The 20213-nt window shown below is 42.1% G+C and overlaps 1 protein-coding gene across 5 annotated transcripts in view; it reads left to right on the forward strand.

The window, feature by feature from the left end:
- Positions 1-20213, forward strand: part of LOC120824260 (adhesion G protein-coupled receptor D2) — a 68464-nt gene that overhangs the window by 8819 nt on the left and 39432 nt on the right. For all 5 annotated transcript variants that reach the window (XM_078108282.1, XM_078108280.1, XM_078108281.1 and 2 more), the window contains 5 exons: positions 1246-1348; positions 1950-2103; positions 2423-2556; positions 3153-3268; positions 4274-4394. In XM_078108282.1, the coding sequence (XP_077964408.1) occupies positions 1246-1348; positions 1950-2103; positions 2423-2556; positions 3153-3268; positions 4274-4394 (628 nt within the window). The remainder of the gene's footprint in view (positions 1-1245; positions 1349-1949; positions 2104-2422; positions 2557-3152; positions 3269-4273; positions 4395-20213) is intronic.

Below are 20213 nucleotides of genomic sequence, written 5' to 3' on the forward strand. Positions count from 1 at the left end.
GGAGCTGCCCTGACGATTTATGACTGTCCTGAAATCTGAGCGCGCAACCATGTGCTTCACACACTTGCTGGTCTATTATGTACACGCATTTGTGTACAGACAAAAGTAGCGTCAGGGTGCGTTTGTCCATAGATGGATGCGTAATCGCACCATGAAATGATGGTGGTCACAAGCATTGATGCAGATATTAAATTAGTCTAAATAGGCTGAACCAATCAGGAGGTAATGCGAGGCGCTCCGGTTCATTAACCTCTCTAAACTAGATGCAGCCGCCCGTTTAATTTATGTTTGTGTCAATGGAAATGTGCTGCCGATTGATGCCATCAGACAATATGTGCTTCCAGAGGTGGCGTGATGTGGGAGATGAGCCGTATATTCACTGCCCTCTGGCAGAATATTGATTACAAAACACGAAAAAAATGGAACATGCTGGGAAAGTAATTGAAAGAATTGAAAGGGCCAATTGCAAGATTCAGCGTGATATTTTAAAATCTCCCAGACAAAGCTTATGTTGAGAAATAGCAATAGGAGGTAAAGGGAAAACAAGACGTGGCAATACAGTCAACAATGTGCAAAGAACAGATCAGTTTCAGGCCACATATATATATATATATTTTTAAGGAGCTCGCTCCCAGTCTTTCCTACTGACCAATGAACGTACCATGAGCAGATACAACAACAAACTATTACCATAGAAATGGTCAAAAACCGCTGCCTCTCCAGGGTCAAACGTCTGCGGACGACAGTGATTTCAACACATATACGTCTAATCGTTAATTGCCACCCGGGTTATACACAGAAAATAATATTGGTATGGTCAATCACATTTGGCTCTTGTATAATAACATTTTTAGTCACCATAGCGATGGAAATATCGATCTATCGTGTCTTCCATCAGTCCATCAAACACATTAAACATACATACATAATCAAATAACTTCACTATTCCTGCATGTGTTGCTGTAACCTTTGACACAGACAGTCAGCAGCTATCTACAAAATCGACACTTTTGTATTACTCCAGTTTGTGTCCTGGTACTGGAAACTGAGTACCGATTATTGTCAACCAAGCAGAAGCAGAATAATGCTGTTGTTGACATGCTAACTCAATCCGCCGTTTGCACGTTGTTGTATTTGATTTACTGTCTTTTATTTGATTACATTTTTGTCATCAATTTGATTTCTTTTTTCACCATATCTAATTTCAAGACAAGATCTGAAGTCTTCCCTTTGTTCTGCCCATAGTATCCCCAAATCTGACAGAACGTCGATCCATAAGAACCTTTTCATTGCTCTGATCTGCGCCCAGGTGATTCTGCTCTGCAGTGGCTCAGCCATCCACAACAAGGTACAGGCATCTCATTTTAACCACCAATATCTTTGACTTTCAACGTTGGCAGACTGGAGACAAAGATGATTGAAAGTAAGACAGTAAATAGGCAAAGTGAAATATCCATATAGACTAAGCTGTTTACGATTAATTAGTCTAGAGGGAGTTTGTTTTTTGCATCAAATGCTTCAATGGGAATTCTTGTCTTTGCATAAGAATAGCTTTAGGGATTGAATCAATGTTATGTTGTCTTTCTTACCATTAGTACACATCTATTAGAAATATAACCTCTAGGTGCCTCCGTTTTTTAATGGTGTGGACAAAATATTGATTTCATTATTTATAGGTCTATAAAAAATATACAGTTGTCTGTATGAATAAATCTCACATTTATATAGAAAATATCTAGTCGGTCATTTAACGTTTTCACAATGGACCCTTTGCCCATGCATGTTTTGATTTAACATTTTTACCAAAAAAGAAGCTTTACATTAGCGTTCAAAGTAATGTGCCATAAACCAATTCTCCCGCATTTGCGCCACCAAAAATGACTTTAGTTTTCTTGTTTGTTCCACTGAAATGAAACCTAACGTGTATCTGTCTGCTGGTCTGCTTGCAGGTGGCTTGTACACTGGTGGCGGCGCTGCTCCATCTCTTCTTCATGGCAGCGTTTAGCTGGATGCTGGTGGAGGGTCTGCTGCTCTGGAGCAAGGTGGTGGCAGTCAACCTAAGTGAAGATCGCCACATGAAGTATTACTATCTCATCGGCTGGGGTACGGCGGCTGGATCAATACCGAGCCGAATCGCCCTTCACACGCGCGGTTTATCGCTTAGGATGTTGTGATTCAGGGATACGATTTGATCAAGTCATTAACTTAGAAACAACAGAGTCGTATTGATTGATCGAAGACGTTATTGAATTGCATACACCATATTGGAGGTACAAGAAAACACTTCGATGAAACTATTATAGATTTTGACCATATTTTGCTCGTATCTCTTCCTCTCCCTGATTATTCAAGTCCCGCTACGTTCATTTTCTCATGCACACTTCTCTCTTTTGGTCTTTTACGTGCCCCCCTTCCCCTCCAGGTCTGCCAGTGCTGATAGTCACCATCACGTTGGCATCAGCCTCCGGCAAATACTCAGCCGACAACTACTGTTGGCTCAGTGTCCAAAACGGCGTCATCTGGGGCTTTACCGGGCCTGTCATCTTCATCATCATGGTGAGAGAACTCAATCCTAATCATACCACGTAGGGCTGGTCAATAACTCGATATCCTAATTTATTGTCTTTCAATGGAATCATATCGGGATTAAATCGTATTTCGAGATATTGTGATAAAGGGATAAGAACAAGCACATATTGACTCAGATGTTAATGAGCAAATACTCTATACTATATCTACAATGTATCCAATGCCATGTGGACATTTGATGTAGAAATGACTTCATTATGAATAACCAGAAACATGCTAAACCTTCATGTTATTGAGATAACACATATCTCCCAAACCTCAATACCACGTAGTCGGTACAGGCTGGAAAAGGCTAAAATATGGAATCCAAGTTGCATTCAGCCATTGTGAACTGCTTCAATTCATGTTTGACTAGGAGCCAAAGTTACCAATTCAACAAGAAACCGGATGACATTTCAATCAATGTTGCACAACGTTGTTGTGTACTGTCAAGTGTCTCTATTTCTTCACTCTTTTCTCTACCTTAATCTCAGATCCCACAGTACACGTCCTTCGCTTTCTTATTTTGGTCTCTCATCCGCACATCCGTCATGTAGTCTTTCTTTCCCCTCCCCTTTTTCCAGGTGAACGTCATGGTACTGAGCAGGGTGGTGATCATCACCATGTCCACGGCCAGGAGAAGGTCCATCATGTTGGCAATGGGCACCAGTCCCGTGGATCAAGCCTATGAGCGAATCAGGTACAGCCCACAAGGTGGCACTACTTGTCCTCTTCTTTGTTGTTCATTGCCCCGATGCAGACAAGCTTTAGTCACTGGTTGTCAAATAAAAATCCAGCTGGAAGATTTTATAGTGGATTTGTCCACTATAAAGTCCTTCATTGAACTGAATAGGAATGGAGAGCATTAATGGTATTTATATACAAGGCTTCAAACTTCAACCACTATATGTTTTAAATATATCAAAACTTAGTGTTTTAGTATAATTCAATGTTGATGGGATACAAAAATAATTGAGATAAGAAAAAACATTGAACTTTTGTTAAACATTTGCATTGCAGTGTTACAGCAAGAACAAGAAACCTCCTTTGCCAACGTGTTTCTTTTCTTCACACTGGTGTTCGCTCATCGCAGTGATCCAGTAGATTTCCCCTCGCAGGCTGGTTTAAGATCAGTGAAAATCGTGTTGAAGTGTGTCTATTTTCTCACTACCTCAGCCCACCGGGGCTCACAGTAGGTGCTTTATGAAAGTTCTCAAAGCAGCCCTTGAACCCTTGGCACCCCTGGGTGGCAGCCCTCTCGGAAACTCAAACACATTCCTCCGCTGAATAAACTAGGGCTTGCAGCCCGCCGTGTCACACGCACACGAAAGCACACACACACACAGCTGGTGCGGTTTGGCGGTCACCTGAGCGGGAAGATAATTAAACTCTAAACAGAATTAAGGTGGATTTAAGGTGGGAAGTTGTCACCCCGTGAGCTTTTCCAGCCGCACGGTGTTGTATATGGAACAACCCGCCTGCCAAAGCCTCTCGGTTTTGTCCTGAAAAAGTGAAAAGTGAGTTTAGGAAGCTTAGGGAGCAAGTCAAATTTTGGAATTACTATTACAATTAATTTCATCTGGTGTGCAGTAAATTTAGCTCAGACGAGCAGTTCAGTCTGTGCTCCATAATGCGTTTACATATGCGTGTGAATTTGTGTGTGTATTCTAACATGTGTGTATGTTATCATGTGATCACATCACAGGGCAGCAGTGAAAGCAGTGCTGGTGTTGTTGCCCATCCTGGGATTGACATGGCTGTGTGGTGTCTTGGTGCCTTTCTCTATAGTCATGGCATACATCTTCATCCTCCTCAACTCCATGCAGGTACACAAACACACACACAATCAATGGGCATTATTCAATGACAAATAAGATTATTTAGGAAGTGAGGTTTTGCAAAAAAGGTTTAAAACCTCTTCAAAGACAACAACCCTTAATGGTCATATGAAGACAAAATGAATTGAAAATGAAAAAATATGGTGCTTTTGGTTTTTGCCTCTTATCGGTGTGAACAGATTCCTAAAAGGGATGTCCATGATTATGAATAGAAAATGTTCTCAGATGTTCTCAGGGTAGGATCTGTATTTATGGAAACATAATAGCTGAATGCAGTCCCGTAATCCCTGAACTGCAGCTTGCAGTAGTTTTTAGAGACTGACTAGAATAAACACGTGAATGCACGTTGTAGCAGGACACTTGGAGCATAGCTCATGTGGATCAGCCTGAACGCTGCAACGCAAGCACATTGCTTGTTTTTCTTTCGCTTGCCATCTTAAATGAAATGTTTGGAGTGCATCCGCAGACGCACCCGACTTCGCTTGAAAAGTGTCGGAATAAAATTCGACACAAATTGTTGTCGGCTGAGCTCGACCCGGCCGCCCTTTGCTCAGCCAACTGCCGCGCTGCAGCTGACAACCACTGGTTTGCTGCGATGAATTTCCTGCTTTGACTCGCCCTCAAGAATTCGTGCTCCACATGTGCAAGTTGTAGCCGCAAACAGACTCTCCAGAGGCTGCACCTGCAGCGGTTGCGGTGATGTCATTATTACTCCGCCAGCCGGACGGGAAGCTCAGGCAGGCCGCATGTGCTGCACGGGCAGCCAATTGTCAGCTGCTAATCTGTGATCCAAATGTTAACATCAGGGTTGCATCAATACCGAAATTCATTAAATGCAGGATTGGAGCATCCTTTTTTAATGTATTTGAATACATACACAAACAAAGAGGAAACTGCAACCGCAGGATTACTTTGCAAATGTTAATATTCTTCATTACTGTAAAAATACGGTCTTTTAAAATACCAGCATTTAACTATGCATCAGATGGAGCACTATTCTGGTACCAAAAGTACACCGTGAATTCATCAGCGATCCATCTGTAATACAGAAGAAAAATATCAGACTTAATAATTCCACATCTAAAATGTGTAAGGAACATCAAATAAACTCAAACACTTTACAAACTGTAAACCGCGGTATTTTTCCTTCAATGAGGAACAGAAAGGTTTTCCATTATACATTCCTCCCTTCTCTGGTGGCGAGGGCACACAAACTGTCAAGGTTTTTATTTGTCAGTGACAAGGCTGAAGCAGAGAGGGGAAAATGAGCCTTGGTCTGACTTGTGTTAAGCAGGTGCTTCGTTTTTAACAAGGCAAGTTGAATTGTCGTTGTTCGTTTGATTATTTTTGCTTTATGTACTTAGAGGTCACCATTATTGTTGTTGTTTATGCCCCGTCAGCGTTGATTTTATGCTTTTAGTGCTGAAATTCAATGGGTTGTTTTGTCAAAAGTTTTGAGAATGGAATATTTTCAACCACTCTGTAGATACGTAGTACATATTAAAATTCGAACAAATTCTGCCAAGAGCAATATATCTGTGGCCAACATATCTTTACTTAAAAATTGTGAAATATTGGTTTTCACATGGAAAAAGAATAAAACCTTTGTCGCTTATTTTTCCCCCTGCACTGCAGTGATGAAGGAGGAGGTGAGGAGGAAATCACGCAATTCTCTGACTGCGGCAGGAAGTCCAAATCCGCCGCTGCGATTCGTACTCGTCTTTTAATCAGCTGTATCTTTAATTGAGCTGTATATTTAAGGAGAAAATCGATCGAGGTTTTAGCTGCAGTCCGATCACTAAGCATGGCCCCTTGGTTGCCATAAATAGTTTTGTCAATAGTTTCCCCCTCATATCTAATTATATTTTTTTCCATGTCGACAGTAATACTTATTATTCGACTTCACATGTCAACACGTATGGATTTCTATCCTGTTATATTTGTTTGTCGCTCTCAGTTTGCTCAGCTGTCCACCTGTACGCCTATTTTATTACCTGTCTTGGTCTGTTACCTGTCTGCTAGTCCGTCCGTCTGTGAGCCTTCAAAAAGTTCGAGCTCATCTTGCCTTGTGCGTCCTCTTTTGCATGTAATTACACTTTGCTTATTTGATCCTTTGGTCATGCATGCTGCGCAGGACACAATCAAATTCAGATAGATTCCACAACAAAGAAACCACAGATCCTCTGGTGTGTTTCTTGAGTGTGTTGACGGGGCTTTCGGGTAGCTGTAGGAGGCCCGAGCAGCTGCTTTGGTCTAAAGGGCCACGTAAATGTTTCTTTACGCCTCAACAGGTCAGAACACAAAGGCCCCACGCTGCTCCGGGGACACATTCTGTTGACCCCACTGCTCTCCTGTCCGCATGGGGTGTAGTGTCTTCTCGGGGGAATTTCTATACAATTTTAGGTTATGTGCTCTTTGCTCTGGCGTTGTTTCTGTTCATTCATTAAAATGGGCAGGAAAGCGACATTCAATTATTCTTATTTTGTACAGCCCAAAATTGCAATTTACAAATTTGCCTCAGAGGGCTTTACAGTCTGTGCACATGCAACAACGTCTGTGTCGAAACCCTCACATCAGCACAGGGAAAAATCAAAAATTGAAATGAAAAAGTCCTTTGATTGGGAGAACCCCCCACCCCCCCTCCTCCCATTCCCCTTTTGATGACATTGTCTGCTTTTCGTTCGCCCTGTTCAGCATCAATGCTGATAGAAGGGCTTCTAGTTACAGCTACACAAATTCCTTTTTCAAATTGAATCGTAATGTAAAATGCAAATTCCTACGTTACGGCACCTTGCCAAGAGGAATAATCATAATCAAGGTTATTTTGCGCATCTTTCAATCTTTTGCATTGATCAAAGACTTTGACCCAGAAAATCAATGGATTACTGGTGAGGCCTGCAGCACAGGCCCAGGGCCTCAAAGTTCCAGGGGCCCCGCTTACTTCCATGTAAAAAAGCTAGTGGTGCCTTTTGCCCGTTCTTGCCTCGTAATTTGAGAAAACCTGCTGTTCTTGGTCTGAGATTAATTCTCCCACAGGTTTGCACTGAATTAATGAATCGATGACGTTGACATTATTTTTAAACGAATCCACAACCATGAGACGGATTGCTCTGATATTTAACACCGACATTCATGGTTCCCCTAGGATGAATTGTACACATCTTGATGCTGTAACCTTCCATTTAGTGCGGCCATCTGGTCCCATTACTTAGCCGTGTTGGCATGGTAACGCATTTAATGAATGTGAAAAACATTGTAGCAACTCAACATCAACCTGCTAGCATTGTCAGCATTAGACTTCTCATTACTATTCCCATCCGTTGGCCCTGTAGACGACGGTGTTTCCCTCTTTTAATGCTATCGATCTCTTTTAGACAGTGAGCAGAGTTGCACATGGTCCACTCTTCGTGGCTACTCATGAACATGATGAAATGTGTGAACCGGTAACTATAATGCTTGCCAAAACCTGAGCTGTTAGGCAGGAGATGAAAATAAAAATGCTCAAGTTTTTTAGGAAATTGTTTTTTTTTTTATTTGCAAGCTGTTGTATTTTCCAGGGGGCCAGCCGCAGCAACATAAAGCTTAAGCGGCAAGTCTTTACTGTTAAATCAATAAAGCAGATAATGTTGACAAGCCTTTTCCATTGCACTCCCTCATGCCCGTCCCTCTCCCCTTCGCCCTCCGTCCCGACAGCAGCGTCTGAAGTGCCTCTGCTTTTGTTGTTGCTTCTCTAAATAGAGACCCGAGCAGGCCGCTTTGAGCCAATACACGGTAGACGTCTCTGCTGCGCTGACCTCTGCAACCAGGGCTTTTGATTGTTCCTGGTTTTCCATTAACAAACGGCACATGATGCTCAGTCTCTGTGCCGTAACATCTAGGAAGTACTTGTATCTCTTAAACCTCATCACCACTCCATCACAGGAGTTTTTAAAGTTGTTAAATGTTTGGAATTGACAAAACAAGAAGACACCAGGCTTGCTTTGTTTCTTCACTTCATTTGCATCTGTAGTTAACTAGAGATTGGGTATTATTTTCATGATATTCCCGCGTGTACTGCGGTAAGATTAACAAACCAAAAGAGACTTTTTATCAGAAAGAGGCCAAATAATGTGTGTAGTTTGCCTTAGACAACATGAAAAAGGTGCACAGAGAGTTTTGAGTTGATTTGCTGTCCCTCCGGGTCGAGTCTAACTTTTTAAACTGAGCCGATAGTTTTTATGAAGATCTTCACCATAAATATCGGCATGCCTCATCTGCTTCTTTATCAAGCTAGAGATAAATAGCACGGGGCGGCTGCGTGTGCGAGGGAAGATGGACGGCGGCGGGGGGGGGTGGGGGGGCTCTTTGCGTCGGCCATAAATCGCTCCACCCTTTGTCATCCAATCTCTGGGCAATGTCATTCAAAACCCCCTCACTATCCATTACCTGGGGTATAATAGGCTCTTGGCCATGCAGTGTCCATCTTATTATTAGTCCATAACTTTAAACTATCAATAACTTTGAGCTGCGGCAGGAGGTTGGTGGGGGGGGGGGGAAGGGAAGAGGAGGCGAGGGAGAAATCCAAGTAGAGAGGTGAAGGAAGTAACTGAGGCAAAAAGAAAATGTTAGGGTAACGTTCGTCCTCCGCAAGTTGTCGAGGGTGCAAGTGAGTCCCAAAACCCGGTGGGTTTTGGTAACTTTGCAGGCAAAGTATTTGTCAAGAATGTAACCTTTTAATTCCTGTTATGTCAGTTTTCTACCTGTGGAGGGCAACCCTGTGCCTTGTCATTACAGTGTAGAAATATAGAGAAATCAATGAGAGAATTTAGCTTAGCCGTCTCATTCACGTCGCGTTAAGGCCTTTTATATCGCAGGACCTGATGACAATGATGCTTTTGCATTTGTCATGAAATGAACAGGATGGCGAGTGGCAGAGATTTTTCAGGCATTCAGCAAAGCTTTAGAAGTGACTTTTACTATTTATTATTTCACTCAGGGCTAAATCTGACTTAAGAAAACAAACTGTGGACATCTATGAAGAATGCAATAATTGTATATTAGTGTGGTAATTCAAAAGAGAATGGTGCACAGCACTGACCTGACTTTTTTTATAAGCTCTTTGTGAAAGGACAGCTCTCTTTCAGGTTTGCAACAAACAAGGACATTTTGTCAATTAGTATAATTATTTAACACTTTGAAAATCACTCTCTTGAAACCTTCTTACAATTTTTCTTTTTCATTTCTATGAATATATCTATTTTTGATAGATTTGAAAGTAAAATAGTGCACTGGTTTACATCAGACCATCCAAAGCCATAGACACCCCATAACCCAAAGACAAATTGTCTGCGAAAGCAGCCGCTCACAATGAGGCATAGATTTAACTTAAGGTTTCAACGTTTCCATTGAAACAAATGCAGAACCCTCCATCTTCCATAAACACACACTCACACACTTGGTTAGTGGAGCGTGACATCAGAGTGAATCCACGATATAGATGTGATCAATACAGTGTTGCTCCTCTTATTGATTTTTGCCATATGGGAGATTTGTTGTGCGAGTGAGCATTGCTTTTACAGCATCACAAGTTATTGTTTGAGAAGGGGGGGGATTTTTCATTTTTTCTCGGTCCTGTTGCTCAGTTACTGCAAAATTGTTTTCGTACTACCGGAGTCGGGGGTTCTGTTCCAGGGTTTGCTCAAGCCAGATATTAAAAAGCTTGTTTTGTCAGACTAGAGTCGAGTAGTATACTTGATATTAGAGCACGCTCAGACTCTTTTCATTTTTTTAAGGAATTGTTTTGTCCCCTAAAAACCGCGGCGATCTTCATCAACGCCTTTGCAGCGCTGATGCCCGTGTGAACAGAGTGGGTTTTATTCATGGACACATAAAAATCACAGCTCACGTTTCAGGTAAATGATCACATTAATAGCAAATATACCAAATTTTCAACAGTAGTCATAAAGAACTAGTACCTGTCCGTGTTGTCACGTGTGAGAACCATTTGTCATTTTGCGTTTTTTGAGTAAAAACAGCAACATATCTAAGGCTAGATTATTTTTGGGGGGGGGCTCCTGTTTAGGCCTTAACTGGTGGTAGACAAGAGTGAAAACTATTCACTATAAGTGGGAGAAAGTGTTTCGTTAATATTACCTACAGTCAACCTGTAGTTGTGAGGCTCTCGTAAGAGCCAGAGAAATCTAATCTCTTCATCTAAAAAACAAAATAAATCACATGCAAGTGGATCTATAGTGCGGTGTCTGTTCTACCTCATATTGGCACATATTAATCAGGTTTGATTTGAATTTGTTTCATATGTCCTAAAAAGCAGGCTCATCAAAAGAAAGCCCTCTACAAATTATGATCCCAAAAACCCCATACTGTCCGATATAGAATAAAATATAGAATATAAGCAAGGTAAGTAATAAATCAAATGCATAGTGCAGACGCAGAAAGTGACCAAAAGCAAAAAACTAAATAACTCTGATCCAGTTTCCCAGTCAGTAATCTCATGGCCTCTCGTATGGAGCGCCACTGTTTAACGACAGTACTGTGCTTATTTCCTGTGAACAAAAATATAATAAAACGACAAAATGAACATTCATTATATTCATGTTTTGATGTCAATTCTTTAATAGTGAATATTAAGATCGGAAATTGATTCATTAATTTTCAAAAATGTTTAATTGCTTGTGAGTAGTTTTTCTGAATTGAAAACTAAATTAACTTATAATTTATGCTTCTCATACTAAACAAATATTACTTAGTATTATACCATATTTTAGATACTTAGTATCTTAAGTATACAACTTCAACAAAAATATTTAAAATACAGCTTAAAGACAAGAGAGATATGTTTGCTGAAGGAATTATTCCAAAAATAATAAACAAAGCCCAAACTGCACGAGGATGATGAAAACTTTTAAGTTAATGTAGTCATAGGTAAAATCATGGAGATTTATTTATAAGTCCACATTTTAATTAGTGTCTTGGATAATTATGAGGTGGGGTAGAAAAACAAACAAATAAATGCACGACAGGATTGTTTGCATTCCCACTGCCTGGGAAAATAACTTTGCCTTTGAAAAAGAGTCCACTGTTTGCGTTGCATCTTCAATTACCAGCCGTGGCATTAAAACAATATTCAAACGGGATACCAAGGTCAGAACTGACTCCCACCACGCTTCCCTGAGATGGCACTTATAATGAGGGTGTAACACGGCTTTTTTAAGTAATGTATTTATAGTGTGTTTTGTCTCAACTTGTGCTTGTGTTTTTCCCTTTTTGTCTCTCTTCATCTTTTTCTGTATTTGTAAAAATATATATTTTTTTAATGTTTCAGCAGCATTAATATTACCGCTCTGTTGAACATTTCATGTTTACCGACTTTTGTCCAAACATAGGGAGAATCCACGATAACAGAATCAAGGTTTTTCTACGCAAAAGCCCTGGTAACAATGGTCACCGAGGAACCCTCAGGACTAACCCAATAGAAGTTAGTGAAAGGAACTTATCAATATGAAAATATCATGCTATATTCTGCTTTACTGTAAACATTAAGTCCCGGAGTGAAGACGCGGACGAGCAAAGCCTGCAATTCAGAAGAGAAAGGACAGATTTCAGGGTGGAGGAAATACTATCAGAGAGATCCGTTGTAAAAAAAAAAACTTGCCTGGGAAAATAAAGCGGTGAGAATAATAGGCTTCCTGTCAAAAGAGGCAAAAGAATTCCTGTCATTGCTCAGGCCGGCACCCCCAAGACCTCTGCTTGTGTTAAACCTGCCGGCATTTATTTGACTTAGAATTACCTGCCAGCTCAATTTTGTAATAGCCTGTGTCATAAGAAAGCAAACCACCCCCTTTGCCCCCTTCTCCACCATACCTGTACGTCTCCACTTGTGAGAGTGTGTGTGTGTGTGTGTGTGTGTGTGTGTGGACGAGAGAGCAAAAGGGAGCGAGAGAGAGAGAATACGGTCATTTTCCGACTTACTGCACTCGTCTGTTTGTACCCTCATCCGTGCTTTGATTTAGTTAGTGATGCGTGTTTGTTTCAGTCACATGTTTGTGTGTGTGTGTGTGTGTGTGTGTGTGTGTGTGCGTAAATACATGTAAGCCGACTCCCCACATCCATGATCTCACTTCTCATCATCCGCTCCTCTCGCTCGTCCAACACCTCCGTCCCCCCTCGAAATTACCCACGTCGAAACAATGACCGTCCTATTTATAAGTTCACCGCCTCGCCTCTCGTATCAGCTGACACCACTTCAACTCGCCACACACACACGCGTGGGGGGTGGCTGGTGGGGGCTGGCTCAGGGATGGTCCTGGTTTCCCTTACCCTGCCACGTTGCAGCAGATCTGTAGATTTGCCCGGCTTTGATGTCTACTTTGTGGGTAATTAGTGAGAACTGGGTCAGCACGGGGCGAGAAAGCAAAAAAAAGCCCTGTTGTTCTTCTGGTGGGTGGGTGGCAGGGAGGTGGTGGGACGGGCTGGAGGAGGGAGGGGGAGAGTTGAGGGTGTCGGGAGGTTAAAAGGCTGTCAAGTATCAGTTCAAGTTTACATGTGTCGTTTTCTTTTTTTCTCTCTTCTCTTTCTAAATTATTTTAATTTTTCCTGTATAGATTACAAAAGGGTTGATTGTCCTTCAGGCAGCTGTGTAAGAGGACAGAGGTATAAAGCTTAGACAAACACATGAAGCTGCTGAATTGATCCCCGTTTAGTGGGTCTGCTGTTCTAGCATCCTCAGTTTTTGTGACCGGAAATGTAATCAGAAATTAGATTGACAGTATGATATAAATTAAAAATGCATCAGATAACTTGATTAAATTATTGTGAACACTTCATTTAAACTAAAAAATGACTTTGCTTACGTTTGCTGACTGACAGTTGGATTTTATATGAAGCTCCAAAGCAAGATGATAATGTTGTGTGAGTGACTAACCAGATTAGTTCTATACTATTCATTTATCAATCAAAAGGTGGAACGTTGGAGAGGTTAAGTGGGGAAAGATTTTAAATATTCATTAAATATCATTTAAATATCATCTTTCGTTGAGAGGCAGCTGTCGAGAGCTCTAAGCGTACGTTAAGCTAAGGACCTCTGGAACAGTCACAATAAATCCTGATTTACCGTTCTTGGCCACCGTACTCACGCATAAACACATTTCATAATTGAAATATTGGAGAACGCCTTCTGCATTCCAAGTAAAATTATCCTCTTTTGACAGTGACTCCATTTAAACGCGCCACCTTTAGACAAACAATCAAGAAACATTCCTGCATACATGGGCAGGTCAGACCGTTTAGCACAATGTAAATCCCATGCAGAGATGATTTATTGGCATCGTTCGGATGTGTCTGGGGACCAGGAGGGCTACCTGTGTATTTTACCACCATTGCAGCATTGTGTGAAAGTAAACAAAACAGTGGGGACGGGAGCTGGAGAACAACAGCTCCGGCAGCAGGACACTGATTGGGATGTTGATGTCAATCGTCTCCACTGGCCTCTTGCCCTTCCTGCCGCGGCCCCTGGCTCGTCGACGGCAGATACCCCCCCCCCCCCCACCCCTTACAGCCCCCCGCCCCTCATTTCCCATGCGTACACACTCTTCCCCGTGAGTGTTTACAGCCACACGCTGATTCCTATTAATCTGCTTCTTGTCGGGACAGAGGGAGGGTCCCGTTGGGTTTGTGTTGGACTGACCGGGAGGCAGCTGTAGGTGGGTAAAACATTCTCACACACACACACACACACACACACACACACACACACACACACACACACACAACCTGAAAGCCCCATCTGACAGATTGCACCGGGCCTGGCCGTCTTTTTACACTGAGCAGATGTGGTCTCCCACTTGTTTTCCTTAGTAATTATCCCTCATTAAGTGAAAGCATGTGCCAATCAAACAGCTTGGAGAGTGAGAGCAGGGCCTGGGCATCGAGAGAGGGAGGCCGGGAGGGAGAGACGGAGAGAGACGGAGAGAGACCCGTAGCCTCATCTCCACAGTTTTTTAAAGAAAGTGTCATTTCAGAGTCATTACTAGATTAAAGGCGAGCCTGGCCGCGGCGCGAGAGAGCTGCAGCGGCTGCTGCAGAGCGCTGCCGTTATTATGGCTCATTTCACTTTCTAGTGGTTACAAATTTCATGATTATCACATTTAACACTTGCCATGTTCAATTAAAGCTTCACGCCGTGTCGACTTTTCAATCTCTAAAGGGCGGCCGCTGTAATTATCCGCTTTACCGTCAAAGCTTTGATTTGATTTAACATAGAATAATGTCAACGTTATGAGACTTAAATGACATTCGATACAACATTTTTCTTTTGGAAATATTGTAGATTTCTTATGTTAAAGCTTAATGAAATTACGTGTTGTTATTTTGTTTCGGTCATGGTGTAGAAGAAAAACACATACACACACAAAACTGTGAAAAAAACCCAGCCAATTGTACATTAGTAGTAAACAGCTATCAAGCCAAAGAGGCACATACTTTATTAAAAAAGGACAGTTGGTAATAAATAGGGAACCGGAGGTTTCTCTGTTTCTGTAAGCGCTGGAAGGAAATTCGTTGCTTAAAAATCAGCCAAAAACCGCATGCCGTTCCGTTCTATATCCCAAATGTAAATGGGATCTTAATTGTGGTCTTTGGGTTTTTTGGGAAAGCAAAGCTCAATTCATAAAAACCTTTTCATTGGAAACTGTCCGATTCAAGTGAAAACCTGAGTTATGCATTTTAAATTTACTGATATTAAATGATGGATGGAATCTTTTTTCTTCCCCCCCCGCAATACACATGGGTATTGGGGGGCAGGGAGAAGTATCCTCCAAAAAATAAAAGAGAAAAAGCACAAAAAACAACGAAGATATATGAAGTCTTCATGTCGATGAACTACCATTCATTTTCACTTTGAAGTCCTGCGAACCGTAGTGAAGTGTGATTGCATGTGACAGTCGCCGAGTCTGCCGGTTTATCATGATGGATGCTCACTGCCACCGTGGCGCTGCTGTAACACACAGGTACGCACGTGCACACACTCGAGTACGCACGTGCGTACACAAATACATGTATGCATAGACACACTGATGTGGGTTTAAGAGCGTGTACATGAACACAGACATAGAACCGCACCACCCAAATGCACGCTCAAGCTTGCATGTAGCGACAAGGTCATTTTTTAATCTTCTTTTAATTTGTAAATTTTTATTTTTATAAAATGTTCTTTCTGAGCTGATGACCGCTTAAAAATATTTACATACAATTAATTTTACTTATTGGAACTTTTTTGTTCTCACATTTTATATTTCTCTTAAATGTGCAATGTTGAATTAAGAAATTTCTACCCTTTTTATTTGGCTGGGGACTCCTTTTCAGATATTTTTCTAAGATACATATATTGGGAAGTGTTGTCATAAACCTAATCTTCAAAAGTAGTATTCTTCCCTGAACTTCTCTCTCCCCTACATTGAAGCATATCACACGCACACCAAATATACTTTTTGATCTTGACATATGGCATTAACATCAACCAGACTCACCAGCTGTGAAGCAGGAGAGCAAACCCATCCCATAATGTTACCTGGTGCAATCTCTTTCCTGTTTTGTACCCCAAAAGCGACTTTACATTTTGCATCCATTTGTCATTGTTAGTCAAGGGCACTGCAACACGGGCTTGTCAGCGGTGCAATTTTAGACGTTGTGTTCCAACCTGTGTGTGCGCACGCTGTGTGTTGGCCTGAGCGAATTTGTTTTTCATGCCTACAAATGTATGCATATGAATAACTGGACACATGGCGCACCGGCTCAAAAGGAATAGACCAAGGATAAACATCCCCTTTGTTCCTCAAGCCAAGTGCACACTCCTTATGCTTCCAAGGGCACGATTGCGTTGAAAAATAAGTGAAAATGTGTTTCACACCACCAGATAACTTACATTCCTTAAACCTTCACCTTGCACTGCTTGTGTAGTCCATCGCTAACCACCGTATGACCATGCAACTGTTGACTGCAGCTGACTGGAATGGTTCAAAGCTTTGACCGTTGTCATGGTAATCAATGTCCAAATCAGTATTCATACACACAAAACAGCAGGAAGGTTAAGAGACAGTGAAATAGTTTAACTAAATATTCATGTCTACACAAACGTTTTAAATTGTCATTTTTACAAAGAAAATTATATTTTGTGTGGTCTATGCATCAAAGTTTAGGGGGATGGGAGTGTACTAAAAAGTTGTGTGTGTCTGTGTGCCAACTTTCTGACTTTTTCACCACTTGGCGCTGTGCGCCGTGTATCTGTCGCATATGCATTGTATGCAAAGCTTCCGACCCTTGCAGGGCCCCTTTCAACATACACGGTTATTGCAGCAGCAACCGCCCCGCTGCATGGCTTTGGCTGGATGAGTCGGTCCTCCTCTCCTGTATTTATGCCAATAATTGCACTGAATGCAGGAAGAGCTACAGACCACAGGCCATAACCAGAGGAATATACTGCAAAATGCCTCTAGTGTGTATTTATACAGATGTGTACATACTGTATGTATCTATACAGTACCTTTGTTGGTGTCAGTTATTCAAGCACCTTATGTGCAGTTCAACAGAGCGTGTATACGACTGTGTGTGTGTGTGTGAGCACACGTGTGGCCATGAATACAGTTCCTATAAACCAAACCCAGTCCCCCAGGCGCTGTTTCTCAGGACTCATGCCCCTTCAGCATTTTCTTCTTCTCTGTCAGTGGAAAACGATGCAATTACAAAAAAAAAACCTTGTAGATTGACAGTTGGATCACAAACAATTTGACAAGTGGGGCCGCCACAGAAATGCCCGTTGGATTCCTAAGTATTTTTAATTAAACGGCTCTTTGCACTTGCAGCGCGCTTTCCCTCCCCGGTTCAAAGCCTCCTGCTCAGAGAGCCATGTGTTAAAAGTTTGTATCAGTTGTCCAAGGCAGTGTTTTGCTTGGCGCCTAAGACACGCAATCCTAAATTGTCTTGTTTAAAAGCTAGTTTGTTTACAGTTCACTCCCCCCTCCCACCATTATATATCCACATGTGTGCAGTGTGATCAGGTTCGGGGCGTACTTGCCCGCCGCCGACAGGCCCGGTTTTGCGTAAGTGCCTCACAATTGAGTTCATTTCAAAAAGAAAAAAAAACAAAAAACCTGCCTGTATTAAAAAATAGAAAGATCAGCTACACAAGACGACCCCGTACTCCTCCATCATTCTGGTTCATTTAAACCTTCAAAGAAGTCCAATGAATTGCTCATCTGTTACTTGGGCGCTTCATCAATAACATTTGTCCGATTGATGTAAAATCGATATGACAAACAGTGACACAATGCCAGAGCAATGGCAAATACGCCGTCATTTGTCATTGACTGGCAATAAAGATATGTCAGAATTGATTTTAGCCCACTTACCCCCCCCCCCCCCCCCCCCCCACCCCTTCCTCTCTCGATCTCTCCACCTCTCCACTTTATTCCTCTGCTCTTTTGCAGTAGCGGTAATAGAACAAAAAAAAAAATGTTATTATGACTGAGGCATGGTCCGGCTTGCCAAACACAATTAATATGGGAGCAAGAGGCTGTAATGATTTGAGCTTCGTGTTTTCATTGAAATGCCGAGCCGGAGCTGTTAAAGAAAAGGAGAGGGATAGGAAGATGGATTGATGTCTGGGTGGGTGCGTTCAATGGGGGAGAGGTTTTGTTTTGGGCTCCGCTCAATACGTTTTCAACAGAATTACAAATTCTTCCCTAATTTTTTTTTCATTTCTCCACTTAATTCTTTTTTGGGGGGGGGTAGCTGTCAGTGTTTTGTGCTCTACCATGAAAGCTCAAATCTGACCTCGGATTTATGGTTCAGGCGCGATGAAAATGCCCAGTGTGTGTGTGTGTGTGTGCGTTTGTGCTTTGGTGTAGTGATTTCCACACGACAGTTAGAGCATCACTGTTGGCACCGTAAGCAGCGAGCTGCTGGCTCCGCCACGTCGAGACCCGCGTGCTGGAAATGCCTTCAAATAGTTGTATTTCATAAATTGTTAAGTTGCATTGCATTATTTGTTATTGCTTAATTTATTGGTATCTGTTTAATATATGGTCTATAGAACCACAGCTATAGAGGTTACTTGATGATAGCATTTACAATTTAATTGAAATAACAAAAAAAATGTATTTGTAAAGTTCCAGGTGGCCCTACATTATATGAGTGTGCGCTATGTGTGTATATTTGTGTGTCAGATTTGCCATCCCTGCTTGTTGCCGCTGGCTTGTGTGTACCCAAGTTGCGCCGGCGGTTGCGAGCAACATCTGTTTCGGGGTTGTTGTTCCTCTTGGCTGCTTTTCAATTGGATTTCCTCAAGCAGGGCCAAAAGCTGTCACCTCTGCCAGGCTCTGTTAGCAATCACCGCCGGCCCCTATATTAAGTAGGTGGTTCAGGGCTAAGCTAATAACTCTCCCTCCTCTCCTGAGCCATCACACACCGGTACTGGTGTTGCTGCTGGCCTCAGTGTGCGCCTGTTTGTGTGTGTGTGTCTTCTATAGCTGTATACTTGGTAGAGTCAGGCTGGCCTGGAGGTCCCCTCCTCAAAGTGACAGCCCGACTGACTGGATGTGTGCGTGTGGGAAAGAAACGGGGAGAGTCCTAATAGCTCTTCTCAAAGAGGGAGCGATACGCTCGCCCTGATATTGTACAACAGGATGGAAACTGGAAGAAACCCCCCGTCTCCGTGCCCACCCTCCTGCTTAGCCCATATTCAATAATGCGCCATTGTCAAAAGAACAAAATACAGAGTTTATTGATGCTGGATCGCCTTAATGGCTCGTGCATTTTTTTGCCTGGGTTGTGTGTATTCGCTTGCAATGTTATCAGCAATTTCAACTTTTAAAGTATTAGGTTTCAATACTTCAAAAGTCAGGTCAAAGATAAATTTTCATGTTGACATTCTAACATTCCTAGCTTCTCGTATAATGAACGCAGTGAACATTTCTTTTACATGGGTTTTGATAAACATTAATGTGTAATGTTACAGCTGGGGTAATATTATACACGTTAACTTTAACAGTATGACACCGCTTCAGATCCAGCGTGCTCGTGTTTATATGTTCAAGACTTCGGTGATGATGTTGATGCCACGTGGCTGTTTAAGAACACGAGAACAAAGTGTCACCGAGTTCCCCTGTTTTGATTTTCTATTCCGTCTCTCCACTGAGAACCTCAGCTGGAGGTTACCAAGCTTTTATTGGGAGGTATTTACCTCCTCAAAGCTGACAGCGTGGCCGGCTGCCCGTCTACCTGCCTGTCTGTCTGCCCTCATGTCTCATTGCCAGCGTCTTTGGCCAGCTGGAGCAGTTACACAGAGCTGGATTTGAACCGAGGACCTGCAAGTATCAACTCCTTGTTTCACAGCTTTGACAGACACTTTGATTTGACATGCCATGAGCAGTTAAAGTGAAAGTTATGTATACATGTTAATTAAACTGTTTATGCGTGGAGGGGTCAGAGACATTAGCAAGCCCCAGCAAAAAGTGTGAATTTCTTTTCTTTTCCCCCCATCACGGCGTTTTAACCTCTTCTGTCTCTCATTTCCGTAATGATTACCAGGTGCAAGGGTAGAATTTTTCCTCCCCTTTCATGCCAAGTGGGGATGCAGATAGCTCTATTTGTGAAAAGTGTCTCTGTGTGTTTGAATTTAGGGCTGGGGTATTTGACGTTGGGTTAAACTTGTTCAAATAGCGCTCATTTTGGGTAACATCGAGGCCTGGAATTCCTTAGAAGGATGTGGAGGTTGCGGTCTTCAGCTACTTACCCGAAAGCTGTCGGTCCAAATGA

The sequence above is a fragment of the Gasterosteus aculeatus genome, chromosome 8, assembly GCF_964276395.1.
Source record: "Gasterosteus aculeatus chromosome 8, fGasAcu3.hap1.1, whole genome shotgun sequence".
In the NCBI taxonomy this organism is placed as follows: Eukaryota; Metazoa; Chordata; class Actinopteri; order Perciformes; family Gasterosteidae; genus Gasterosteus; species Gasterosteus aculeatus.